The 12,412-nt window shown below is 34.1% G+C and overlaps 3 protein-coding genes and 1 long non-coding RNA gene across 11 annotated transcripts; 3 read left to right on the forward strand and 1 right to left on the reverse strand.

Annotated features, from left to right (window-relative positions):
- The first annotated feature begins 579 nt into the window (after positions 1–579).
- On the forward strand, positions 580–3,259 carry LOC110817730 (Calcium-dependent lipid-binding (CaLB domain) family protein). 2 transcript variants are annotated; one of them, XM_022046389.2, is made up of 4 exons: positions 580–765; positions 1,754–1,871; positions 2,003–2,098; positions 2,647–3,259. In XM_022046389.2, the coding sequence occupies exons 2-4, from the start codon at positions 1,761–1,763 to the stop codon at positions 2,941–2,943; spliced, it is 504 nt and encodes a 167-aa protein (XP_021902081.1). In that variant the 5' UTR covers positions 580–765; positions 1,754–1,760; the 3' UTR covers positions 2,944–3,259. The 2 variants fall into 2 exon arrangements, with proteins under 2 accessions (XP_021902081.1, XP_088064337.1); XM_088208211.1 differs by lacking the exon at positions 580–765 and adding an exon at positions 935–958.
- Positions 3,260–4,355: 1,096 nt separating this feature from the next.
- Positions 4,356–6,223, forward strand: ALKBH2 (oxidoreductase, 2OG-Fe(II) oxygenase family protein). Of its 2 annotated transcripts, XM_022046538.2 has the most exons (4): positions 4,360–4,647; positions 5,250–5,366; positions 5,448–5,637; positions 5,914–6,223. In XM_022046538.2, the coding sequence occupies exons 1-4, from the start codon at positions 4,366–4,368 to the stop codon at positions 6,108–6,110; spliced, it is 786 nt and encodes a 261-aa protein (XP_021902230.2). In that variant the 5' UTR covers positions 4,360–4,365; the 3' UTR covers positions 6,111–6,223. The 2 variants fall into 2 exon arrangements, with proteins under 2 accessions (XP_088064688.1, XP_021902230.2); XM_088208562.1 differs by lacking the exon at positions 5,250–5,366 and having other exon boundaries at positions 4,356–4,647.
- Positions 6,224–6,442: 219 nt separating this feature from the next.
- On the forward strand, positions 6,443–12,175 carry AACT1 (Thiolase family protein). Of its 6 annotated transcripts, none has more exons than XR_015813710.1 (16): positions 6,443–6,580; positions 6,927–7,232; positions 7,326–7,396; positions 7,621–7,719; positions 7,815–7,988; positions 8,087–8,192; positions 8,624–8,762; positions 9,065–9,142; positions 9,226–9,291; positions 10,455–10,540; positions 10,878–10,977; positions 11,066–11,176; positions 11,257–11,298; positions 11,426–11,549; positions 11,631–11,716; positions 11,993–12,175. XR_015813710.1 is itself a non-coding variant. In XM_022046536.2 (16 exons), the coding sequence occupies exons 3-16, from the start codon at positions 7,357–7,359 to the stop codon at positions 12,024–12,026; spliced, it is 1,248 nt and encodes a 415-aa protein (XP_021902228.1). In that variant the 5' UTR covers positions 6,443–6,580; positions 6,927–7,232; positions 7,326–7,356; the 3' UTR covers positions 12,027–12,175. The 6 variants fall into 6 exon arrangements, 5 of the variants coding, with proteins under 5 accessions (XP_021902228.1, XP_021902229.1, XP_088064687.1 ...); XM_022046536.2 differs by having other exon boundaries at positions 11,463–11,549; XM_022046537.2 differs by having other exon boundaries at positions 7,348–7,396; positions 11,463–11,549.
- On the reverse strand, positions 6,885–7,708 carry LOC148252868 (uncharacterized). The gene is made up of 2 exons (XR_015813711.1): positions 7,599–7,708; positions 6,885–7,531 (listed from the first exon to the last, which is right to left on the reverse strand). It is a non-coding gene; the product is annotated as an uncharacterized LOC148252868 (long non-coding RNA).
- Positions 12,176–12,412: the final 237 nt, after the last annotated feature.

Genomic DNA, 12,412 nt, shown 5'->3' on the forward strand with positions numbered 1-12,412 from the left:
ATGTTTAATTTCAAAGTTAGGATGAGGTGACATCTAACATATAATAAGGCTACTAATTATATGCTAAGAATAATATAAAAATATCAGATAATATATTCAGCTATTTACTTATATATTTTTTATTATTATATTATTACAAATTAATGGTAATAACTAATAACTAAAATATGATAATTAAAATATAATCAAACAGTAAAGAGATGCAGAGAAATTAAAAAAAAAAAAGTGATTTAGAGTTAAAAGGTTAATTAGATTGTAATTAGTAATTTTAATATATGAACTTAATCAAAATATAAAAATTTGGGTTTCAATTTTCTTAAAGTAATTTGAGACCATTAATTCTTTTAATACAAAATATATCAAATATTACCCCAGAAAATAAATTATTATTATTTCTTTTTTTTTTACCAACACCCCAAAATAAATTCATAAAAAGTGAGAAAATATTATTAGAAATTAATTAAAACAAAAAAAAAATTATTAGATTATAAAATTTAGAAATTAATTGTTGAAAATAAAGTGTAGAAAAATATTGAATGCTCGCAATTAATGCAGACAGCTTTCTTCCCGAAATGGACCGAGTTGTTATCATTTGAATCTTGTATGGTCAACAGTCAAACCAACCCCAATCGAAAGCCAAATCAAAAGACTTTGTCTGCAACTGTAGCTCGTGCCTGGGCGACCTGTATTTACAATCCCCTATTTTCTGCTGTCTGTCTTCTTCCATCAGCTCTGAGACACCGTAAACGCCGAGCTTTCCTGTCGGTAAGTTCTTTTTTTTTTTTTTTTTTTCTCTCAGTAAACAGAACTGGGTTCTATCCTGGTTTATTTTCTTTGAGACTTTAAATGGTGTGGATAGGGTAAGTTTAAGTAGCTTCACTCGGTTACTTTTTCAGTGATTTGTTTAAAGTTTTTCTGCTTCCATTTTTGATGTACTCTATCTTTGTATAAAATGCTGGTATTGTCATTCTTCATTGCTAAAATGGAGTTCCCATCTTTATTTATTTATTTTTTCTACTTCATTTAACGTTGTTTCTCTGCAAATCAATTCTTTCTCCTTACGTCCAGTTCTTCTCAAGAGCTGATCTGTAAGGTCCTTTTAATCTATTCCTTCTTTGAGTGGCACCTTGTTGTTGCCTTGTTAATATATTCTTCATTCTTTACTCTAGAAAGGTCCACTTACCTTACAGTATTTGTAAGTATATGATTCTCTGTATGTGTGTTCGTAGATGGCTGTGCTTCCATAGGTTTTGTTGGTAGTTCTTAGATTTCCTTTGTTGGCTTTGAAGTCCAGAGTTTTAACCTGGGTATCTCTTTTCTCCATCTTTTCTACACTACCATCCCAAGAATTGAGCTTTTTTTTTCTTTTCTTTTGCAGATCTTAGTTTTTTTTTTTTGGAGATGAGTTTTTGTATCTTGGTTTATTCTGGAGACATCATCAATTCCACTTTCGTCTTTGCTATGTTGTTATTACCATACCTTAAAACAGTTCTAGGCTTATCCCTCAGACTTCAGGAATGTTGATTTTCATGGATATTTGTGTTTTGGTGCCCTTTCCTGGTCACCCCTCTTTACACATGTTCTTTCTTGAAATGGGTTTATTCGTTTGATCATGTCCTTTTTGTGATATCTAATTACATCATCTTGTGGCTGTTGGTTGGAGGCTTTTGTTGAATTTGCACTTGGCTAGGGAGATTTTTACACAATGAATTGGATTCTCTTCTTCTTACTTAATCCATCATTGAATTTCCAGGTCAAATATGGGGGAGCAACTAGGACTGCTGAAAGTGATTGTTGTGCGAGGGAAAAGATTGGTGATCCGGGATTTTAAAACCAGCGATCCTTATGTTGTGGTCAAGTTAGGCAATCAAGTAATCTACTACTCTTTCTTCAAGCACGTGTTTCTAGTCTTAAATCGTTATCAATGTGTTATTACCGAGAAAGAAATGATCATTTTGAGATGCAAACTCTATAGACTAATAATTTTCTTCCATCCCACCAGATGGCGAAAACCAAGGTTATAAACAGCTGCCTTAATCCTGTCTGGAATGAAGAGCTAAGTTTCAGTCTCGGAGAACCTGTCGGGGCTCTTACACTAGTAAGTTTCTTAGGCTTCAATTATTCGTATTTGTTTTCAACATTATGACATTTCTTTTATCCGAATCCATGAATCTTGTGAAAACCTGAAGTCAGAATTTAGCTGTTCTTAATCTGGATAATTTATCGTTGAACATTTTTCTTCAACTCAGCTCCATGAATTGTGTTGAAAGTTGATATTGGAATTTATTAGTTCTTAATCTGAATAGTTTATCGTTAAACATTTTTCTTAATTCAGCTTTCATCTAGTTGCAAATTGTTATTCTTCTATTAGTATTCTGGATCTTGTCGCTGCTGATATCTTGATTCACTTTGTTAATTATTTGATCATGTATTAATCCTCCTATCTGTTTCTATCTCGTACTCGTTCACCAGGATGAATAAGGATTTTGATATCCTCATAGATGCAAGGCTCATGCTGTAAATCTATATATCAGTTACATTGTGGGTGAAGTAGTTAGAATGTTCTAAAGATTACTTGTGAATATATTTGGTGGGTAGAATAATTAGTAGCTTATCCTCAGTCATATTCAATTTCTTTTTTCACAGGAAGTATTTGATAAAGATCGTTTCAAGGCAGATGACAAAATGGGACATGCTTTTATTAACCTTCAGCCACTTGTTACTGCTGGTCGATTGAGTCATGTTCTACGAGTTTCTTCCGGGGAGACGGCACTAAGGAAGGTTGTACCAGACGGTGAAAACTGTCTATCAAGGGAGAGCTTTATTAGCTCCATTAATGGCGAGGTAGTGCAGAGTGTTTGGTTAAGGCTTGGTGGAGTTGAATCTGGGGAGATAGAACTAAAGCTCAAGTTAATTGATCCTCCTGTTTCCCCTTCAAGTTAGTGCAGAACAGAAGCTCAGCCATTAGCTTAGGTATATATAGTCCTCTAACTAGTTTCGAAACATAGATGAATGATCCTCTTTCTGTTTACCAAATTGGTTCTCGTTCTGGTTGGCGAGTTGGAATAACCTAGTTGGTTTGAAACTCATATGAAGTTCGATAAGATGCAACTCCGGGAAACTTCCCCTCCGGTGGGAACTGTAAATTTTTATGGATGGTATTGTAATAACCTTTGATTGTTTGTCTGTTCAAATGATTGTATAAGCTGAACCTGTGAAGTAAACTATCTTTGAATGTATGCTTTTGAAGTTTCATTTACTCCTGGAGTGCTGCTTTGATTTATAATCTCATATTCTGATGGGGGAATTTCTTTCAAGATGCACTGTTGGATTTATGCTTTTTAAGATTTAAGTTCTGGCTTAAAATAGATAAATTATTAAATTAATTTATGAAATTTGATTTTTAATGTGTTTTTTCATTATAATTTTATCATAAAGTTTTTCATTTGATTTAAATGTATATTTATTCTTTTATTTATAGAAAAATTTAAAATAATTAGGTGATGTTTATGCTGTGTTTGGTTTAATTTTTATTTTGGATAATTAATGTACGATAATATTTGATAATTAAATAAGAAGATAATTACAAAATTATATCATTTTTAGAAAGATTGTATATTAATGTATAATAATGATAACTGTTTTGTTTGAATTGATAAAATAGTATATTTGTATATTCAGTTAAAATATTAATTTATCTTTGTACGTAATATTAAATAAAAAAATTTATTTAATTTATAATAAAATCATTTAATTTGTAATATTATATAAATTTTAATTTTTAATAAATTTTTTTAAAACATTAAAAAATAAATTTATTATGAAAAATAAAAATTTAATTTTTCAATACTCAATATAAAAAAAATAAAATTTGGATTTAAGGGTAAAATAAAAATTAATAAATAACTGTGAGAGTAAAACGAGAAAAAAAAATATTTAACCATTAAAACTTACTGAATCAGTAGTTTAAAAAATTTAGAAAAATTTAAAAAATAATTTACCGCTAAAAACTACTCAATCAATAATACTATTTATTTTTGAAGTGATCCAAATAAAACAAATCTAATGAATTACCGTACCTGCACATTAATATTTTATCATCCAAACACAATATTAGATATTTTAATTAAATTATTATTAATTTATTAATTTAAATAATTAATTATTTTAGTTTTTTTTGTTAATAAATAAATAAATAAATTTAACATTTAAATAAATAAAAATATTGAAGATAAAATTATAATAAAAAAATAAATTGTAACAAATGTTGAATTTGCTAATTGGATAACTTTTTTCTTAAATTATAATGAAAAAATTATATTTTCATTTAATTTTTATTATTCAATGGAAAAAAAAAAAGCATAGATGAGAATAGAAGGAAGAGGGACATTAGCTTGGCGCGTAAAAATGGCTGCAATTAATTTGAAGTTAAAGGCAGTCCCAGAGGAAAAGACCTCAAATCCAAACCCTAACCCTAACGATGGTGCAAAGGGGAAGAGGATTAAGGACCTGGGTAACGGAAGCCAAGTAGTGTATTTTCCGAGCTTCTTTGGGTACGAGCAATCATGGAGTTTCTTCAATTACCTCGACAAGCATATTCGTTGGACCAGACCTACCATTCGCGTCTTCGGTCGCTCCTGTCTCCAGGTCCGTAGTCCATGCCTCCTTTTCTCTGATTGTATATTGCAATTCGCTGAAAATTGAATATTTTTTTGGTAATCAGGAAGTCTGTTTGGTTGCTGAGAAAATGAATATTGGTTCTTTACTTTGTATATCTTCAAAAATTCTTATTTCGTTTCATTAACAATTGAATGGAGCTTCTGGGTTTTATTCCACTGAAAAGGAGTTATACCTACCATTCAAATTTTCCATCTTTGGCGATCATTTCCAGCCAATCATTCCCATGTGAAATTAGCATTAGATGAACTATCTAGTTGCCCATGTAAATTTTCTTTGAATGAACTATTTAGGTTTTGATAATCTATCTGGTAATGCATCAACAAAAGCATATCAAGCGACGTACATTTATTCATATATTCTTTATCAGTAATTCAAACTTTAGATTAATGACTGTGTTAAGATCTACAAATTGAAGCCTGGACTTTATGGATGCATATTGAGTATGGAGAATCTGCATTTAGAGCCAATGCTTGTCTTTTTCAACCTCGATCTCCATGTTAATTTGTCTGAGATGTCAATATTCTCGCTGAATACGAGTGTTCAATTGTCTCTTTATCCTTTCTCTGCAGCCTAGAGATACATGTTACATTGCAAGCTCCGGATTGCCGGAGTTGGTTTACAGTGGATATCAACCACATGCTTATTCTTGGGATGATTTTCCTCCACTCAAGGAGATTTTGGATGCAGTGAGACTATAATTATTCCTGAATATTACCGCTAGTACATGAGCTATTCAAGTGGCATCTAATGCCTTTTGTTTCTTCTAGGTCCATGAAGTGCTTCCAGGAAGTAAATTCAACAGTTTGCTTTTAAATAGGTATAAAGGCGGCAATGACTATGTGGCTTGGCATGCTGATGATGAGAAGCTTTATGGACCAACCCCAGAAATCGCTTCGGTTTCTTTTGGATGTGAAAGGGAATTTCTGTTGAAGAAGAAACCCAGAAAATCATCCCAAGGTATGATCATGATCAAGCTTGTTATCTCCAAATACTTGATCTTGTTAAGTGGTAGTCTTTGCTAAGTTGATATATGAACCATGTAATCTTGAAAATCAACCTACAATGAGTCTTGTTTCGTATGCCATCTTGTTTTATGGTTTTGTATCAGCAAGCTAATTCCATATTCTAATGGTTCAGCCTATCATTTTAGTTTGTATTGACATGAGAAAATCAAGCAGAAGAAAAATTCTGCCACTTAACATCTTTTATGATTTTCTTTTGTGCTACTGCTAGGGAAAGTATCCAATGAAGAGCCTACGACCAAGAGATTGAAGAGTAGCAACTCGGATGATCAGCACTCCTTCACACTAAAGCACGGATCATTGTTAGTAATGAAAGGTTACACACAGCGGGATTGGCTCCACTCTGTGCCAAAGCGAGCCAAGGCAGAGACAACTCGAATCAACCTCACCTTTAGACTTGTTGTTTGATCAGAATCTTGGGAGCAATGAAACAATGACTTGTTCTGACTCTCATTTTTCTTTTTGTGCTTAATGTGGATAAGATATGCAGAACGCTTTCATTGGTGGAGCTGTTTTGTGAATATGTGAACGAACTGACCAAGTTAAATAGCCAAAAGTGGATGTGCAACAAGAGACTTATTGCGTTTCGGCGTATTTTGAATGATAAAGAGGATTTCAAAAGCTTGTTTACTCGTGACGGCTCCGATATATATTCTTTCATCTTCTGGGTAAACAAGAAAAAGCCAATGCTGTTTCCTTAAATAAATTCTTCACAAGTCTTGAGGCATATTGAAAGAAAAGCACTTCTAATTCCTTTGTGAAGAAGAAGCAACAAGAGTTTGGATATGACCAAATATTGTTGGGTTTACTAAATCCGAAAAGGGAGTCAAAAAAAGTGGCCAGAGGAACAGATCTTATCCATTCTAATATGAGCAAGTGTTAGTTCTCTCCAAAAATTTTTCTTGGGTAAAATTTTCATATAAATTCGTGTTCTCTAAAAATTTGCAAGAAATCTTCCTGAGAGGGTGGAAATTGAGTTTAACTTTTGTGGGTGTTTTGGGTTTTTTAATTGTTTGTTTAATTATTGACTTTAGCAAATCTCTTTGTTCTGTTAAAGATGTATTGGTTAATTTGGTTGTTTTCTTATTCTCTAATCCTCTTTCAAAAAATATACTTTTCAATCAAATAATTTCTTTTTAATCAAAATGAACAGATTCAATTTCTATAAGCATAAATACAGTGCTGATCATTCTAATTAAAAATGTAATCATTAATTTGATCCAGTGGAACAATCAAGGAAAAGGTGGTTTTTTGCTTCCGGCTAACTCCCGTTACAGGATGTCTGGAGTCGGCTTATGCAGTCTACCCAGGAAACACTACATAACCAAAATAGAACTCTGCTAAGGCAATCCTAATCCTATGACACGAAGATGCGTGTTGTGCTTTCCAAAGCTGCTGCCTTTCTCGCTCTCACGTCACCATCCCTTTCAATTTTTCATCCATGATTTAAAGATTTTTGTCGTCTCAAGAACCAGCCAGCTCTCATCTCCTTCGCTCGCCCTACTCTGTTTCTCTGATCTTTAATAACAGGTGATGTTATTTTTTCTAGTTCATCTGGAATTTACTGAGGCTTGATATATTTCCTCTGGTTTTAACAGTCGAAGTTAGATGTTAACTTTGCAGGTTTCTTGATTATCTTTCACAGACACTGCTCATGGCTTCTTCAGTCTCTTCGGATCCTATCCAACCTCGAGGTCGATTTTCTCTTCCTTCTTCTGCTAGTACATGCCATTTTCATTCATCATATTCCTGCTTCACGTACTTTGTGATGTGATCATTTCTGGGTATTGGATGCCACAGGGCATCATCTCATCTGTTTGTTTCTTTACCTGTATGATAAAAGAAATATTGGTTATTATATAGAGAGTTCATGGTCTGGCCTTTCTTGTCACTTACCTGCAGTGTTTTGATGGAACAGATGTTTGTATTGTTGGGGTTGCACGTACTCCCGTGGGCGGCTTACTTGGGTCTCTTTCCTCTCTTTCTGCAACGAAGCTAGGATCAATAGCAATTGAATGTAATTTCTTTAAGTTACTATTGTTTGCTTTATACCTTTTAGTTATTGTTGCTTGGGACGATTTTTCCCTACTATTCTGTTTTATCCATTTACAGGTGCTCTTAAAAGGTCAAACCTTGATCCATCACTCGTGCAAGAGGTTTTCTTTGGGAATGTTCTAAGTGCAAATTTAGGGCAAGCTCCTGCTAGACAGGCTGCACTAGGTGCAGGTATACCCAATTCAGTAATCTGCACCACTGTTAACAAAGTTTGTGCATCAGGGATGAAAGGTAGCTTTCTTATTTGAAGATATTATGGTATATTTTCTTCTAGGAGTTTATTGGGATATGTAGTGAGTACTTATACGTTTTCCATCAACTTGACACAGCGGTGATGCTAGCAGCACAGTCTATTCAATTGGGCATTAATGATGTTGTCGTAGCTGGCGGCATGGAAAGCATGTCAAATGCTCCCAAGTATCTAGCAGAAGCAAGGTCTGTGTTGCTTTTCTTTTCTGATAGAAAGAATTTTGTTTAGGACTTTTAAATATGCTTCCATTACTATCCATGAGGCTGATTGTTGTCCTTGACAAGCTTTCTTAGTCCTTCCAATCGCCTAACAATTTGATGAGGATGTTTGTGTATGTTGGTTTAGTTACCAAGTTACATAATCCCACTCATTCTCATCTACCGAGAACCAACACCACTATATATATTCACCCGTGCTGTCTGATCAGAATGGAAATTTTTGGACTATAACATGTGTGTCATCCTATTTTACTGCAACTACTTGCTAGTTCAGTGTAGTGAATGCTATGGTAGGGAACATCATAAATATATTTTGTTGTCTTAAGACTGTATACGTTATCTCTTTTTTCTGCTTATACTTACGTTGTAAAAATTCACCGACTTTATTTGGCAAGCAGACAGGGATCTCGACTAGGTCATGATGCTATCATTGATGGGATGCTCAAAGATGGCTTGTGGGATGTATATAATGACTTCGGAATGGGAATATGTGCAGAAATATGTGCTGACCAACATATGATACCAAGAGAAGAGCAGGTAATATTTTTGTTCAACTTCAGCCAACCTTTTTTCATACTTATCATTTCTGATACTCTCATATAGAGTTCTACTAAGCAAGTTTTAAGCTTTTGCTATTGTTTGTCCTCTTATGCACTTCTTATCATATGATTATTTCACTTTGGAAAGCATGCACAAACTATTGGGAATTCCAATTTGTGTTTCTCTTTTCTTTGACATATTACTATTATGTCAACAAATGGACTTCACGTGGTTAAGGCTTTCTTGATTTTCTTGACATTTTGTCATTACTTGTCTATTAAACCTATGCTTTCTTCTAGGATTTGTATGCTATTCGAAGCTTTGAGCGTGGAATTGCTGCACAAAAAGGGGGTCTCTTTGCTTGGGAAATAGTTCCGGTTTGATTTCTGATTCCTTCATAATTAAACAAAGTTCAACATTTCAGTTTAGCATCAAATTGTTCATATTTTGGCAACTATAGGTTGAAGTTTCTAGGGGCAGAGGGAAACCATTCATAGTAGTTGACAAGGATGAAGGTTTACTGAAGGTAAATGTGATATAATTTTCTATCAATACTTATCTACATGAATATGTAATCTTATTCCCTTTGAACGATTATTTTGTGTTTTACTATATTTAACTGTTTAGATAAGAGGTTTGAAGTCCACAACAAGTGGACACCTTTTTGATAATATAGTTATATCGAATGCACGAGGGTTGCACATCTTTGCTCCAAAGAGAAAAAAGTGCTTTAGTCCCTTGTCTAGCTGGTTTTATGGTAAGACAGGTTGATCTCTTTGGTTGCATCCCTTCTTCATCCGGAATAAAGCGGGGGACTTGTACGATGAGTGCAAGGCAGATTCTAGATCCTCCCCCACCCCCAACCACCATCACCACAAGGAAAAAATTAGTCTGTTATGGTTTCAGCTCTCTGGGGTTCAGTTACAAGTTTGGTAGATTTCAGGCCTTGTCAACCTATGATGATAACTCGTAGAAACCTGGATATCTAGAAAAACACTCAAATCTAGTAATAATTATTCAGATCCTGATTTATTGAATGCATAATGGGTCATATATATAAGGAAATCTGAAATAATAGGATTTCATTAGCCTCATCTATTCATGGCTTATCAGCAGTATCGGTAGGTCACTTCGAACTCTATTACTCTGGCTCATTTAGGCAACTTAGGATTCTATTGTTTAATTAATTTAGATAAACTTAGAATAGATAAACTTAAAGAACAGTAGACCTCTGAACTTACTACAAAGATTCAGGAGAAGATTAAGTTAAATTCTACTTTTCTTGGTTCATGGGTGGAATGATTTTTATCCATGTCAGCTCATCGGACAGACCGTATCTTTCCCCTGTTTAGATTAAACTGACCCTATTGCTCCTTCGGCAATTTATTGAAAGACATGTTGAGCTCTTAGAGGTCAATCGTGCTTCTTTGAGAAGAAACCGGGGCACTTGAACCATTACGGCCTGGCTGATTCTTAATAATCTCATCCCTGCCCAGACTCCCCCGCCCTAAAATAGTACTCGGTCTCTTTAGGTAGTTAATGAACCATGTTTATATGAATTCCCTATTAATATGCATCTGCAGGTTGACTTAGTGAATGAATATCTATGAATTTTATTGATCAATTTTAACTTCAAATTCTTCATGGTTGTTGCTTTCTTTTAGCCTTTGTTCTTTCTACCTTGTTCAGTTTGATGCTGCCAAGTTGAAGAAGCTTAGACCAAGTTTTAAGCCGGATGGTGGGTCTGTTACAGCTGGCAATGCTTCTAGCATAAGGTCTTCTTTCTCTTAGAAATATGACTGTGCACATCATCTCATCTTTATATTGATCAGCGCCTTTCTAATGCTGTTGGCAAGACTGTGGGCTTATATCTTTCATATATACATAGGATATAATAAATTCACACCTGGAATGACATTCTTAAGGGAGCATTGCACATTTCTCAAAGATATAGTAGTCTTATCCAGTGAAGCACTTTGGAATTTTAAAGAAAAAACTATGGCTAAGATTATCATTTAAGGCATATGCGCATTATGAAACGTTGTTACATAAATTTGATGTGAATAGGAATTTTATTTCATTTTTGTGACAGTATTCTTTTATTGCGGGCAGTGATGGTGCAGCAGCGTTAGTAATGGTGAGTGGGGAGAAAGCACTTAAGCTTGGGTTGCAAGTTATTGGCAAAATCAGAGGATATGCTGATGCAGCTCAGGTGTAAATTATACCGTGTAAATTTCTCTTGGTCCTAGTAGAGCTTCAGAATTCAGATAACTGAGTGTTCAGCAATATTTCCTTGGCAGGCACCTGAATTATTTCCAACCGCCCCGGCCTTAGCAATACCAAAAGCTATTTCAAATGCTAGTCTTGATGGTTCTCAAATTGATTATTACGAAATAAATGAAGCCTTTTCTGTAAGAAATCTTTAGTTTTTACTGCATTATCCTATTCATCAAGTAGTTGATTCTCAGTCTGCGGTTTATCTTTTCTGCAGGTTGTGGCTCTTGCCAATCAAAAGTTGCTAGGCCTTAATCCTGTATGTCATTAACTAAACTCTGTATCCTATATTTGGCTTGACAATGCACTCTGCTATTAAATGTTCATTTTTGTTGTTTCACTGCTCTTTGGGCTCTTCGCCGATTGATTTCACTGAAGTTCTTTAGCCCTTTATTCTGTTATTTGTTCTTGTTATGAATTCAGGAAAAAGTGAATGTGCATGGTGGAGCTGTATCTTTGGGACATCCATTAGGATGTAGTGGAGCTCGTATCTTAGTCACGTTGTTAGGGGTAACTAGCATATATCTACACAACCCTGTATATGATTTATGTTTTTTATTCGTTTCTTGAGAAGATGCAATGTTGTCGCAGGTACTGAGCCATAAGAACGGGAAGTACGGAGTTGCTGGTATCTGCAATGGGGGAGGAGGGGCATCTGCCCTCGTTCTCGAGCTCATGTAAGCCTTCTGCGTTTGATAAGGCATATGCTAAATTATCAGAGAAACAATTTTGTTACGTAGAATTCGGAAGAACTTAATTAGTAAACTCTCTTCCAAAATCCTCTGCTTTTTAAGTTCTTGAGCTTATTGTCATAGAAATTTAGCTCGGGTCTCTGACTCAAGTGAAGCATATATCAGATGAACACTTATGCTAATTCATAATCTTAACTTAGTAGATAAGTTCAACCACTTTGAATTTTGCAGTAAGTTACTGAAAAACTCTGCATTTTGCAGGCCAGTTTCAAGGGTGGAACGTTCTTCGTTATGAAATTATAATCTATTCCATCACCATCATACTATTATGCAATTTGTTCATTCCTTTTCGAGGGCTTGTTCTTCTTATAACAATGCTGGAATAAATATATCAGTATAACTCAAGCTGGTAGTCCACACCTCTGATCTTCTTCAGAGTTTTCATGTCGGCTTCTTCTTTCCTTTCTCAACCGTCCTCGTTGCAGTCTCCACGATGATTGTAAAGTACTATATTAGTTTTCAAAATTTAACAGTCGTTATAGATTTATTTTTTATTTTTTAACCAAAAAAAAATTATTATATTATGTTTAAATGTTCTAAAAAATAATTCAGAAAATAATTTTGATTAATTAATACATGAATTGAATCTTTGTCAGACAAATTTTTGAAAAAAAATTATAT

This window comes from Carica papaya, chromosome 7 (assembly GCF_054855325.1).
Source record: "Carica papaya isolate Zhongbai chromosome 7, ASM5485532v1, whole genome shotgun sequence".
Classification (NCBI taxonomy): domain Eukaryota; kingdom Viridiplantae; phylum Streptophyta; class Magnoliopsida; order Brassicales; family Caricaceae; genus Carica; species Carica papaya.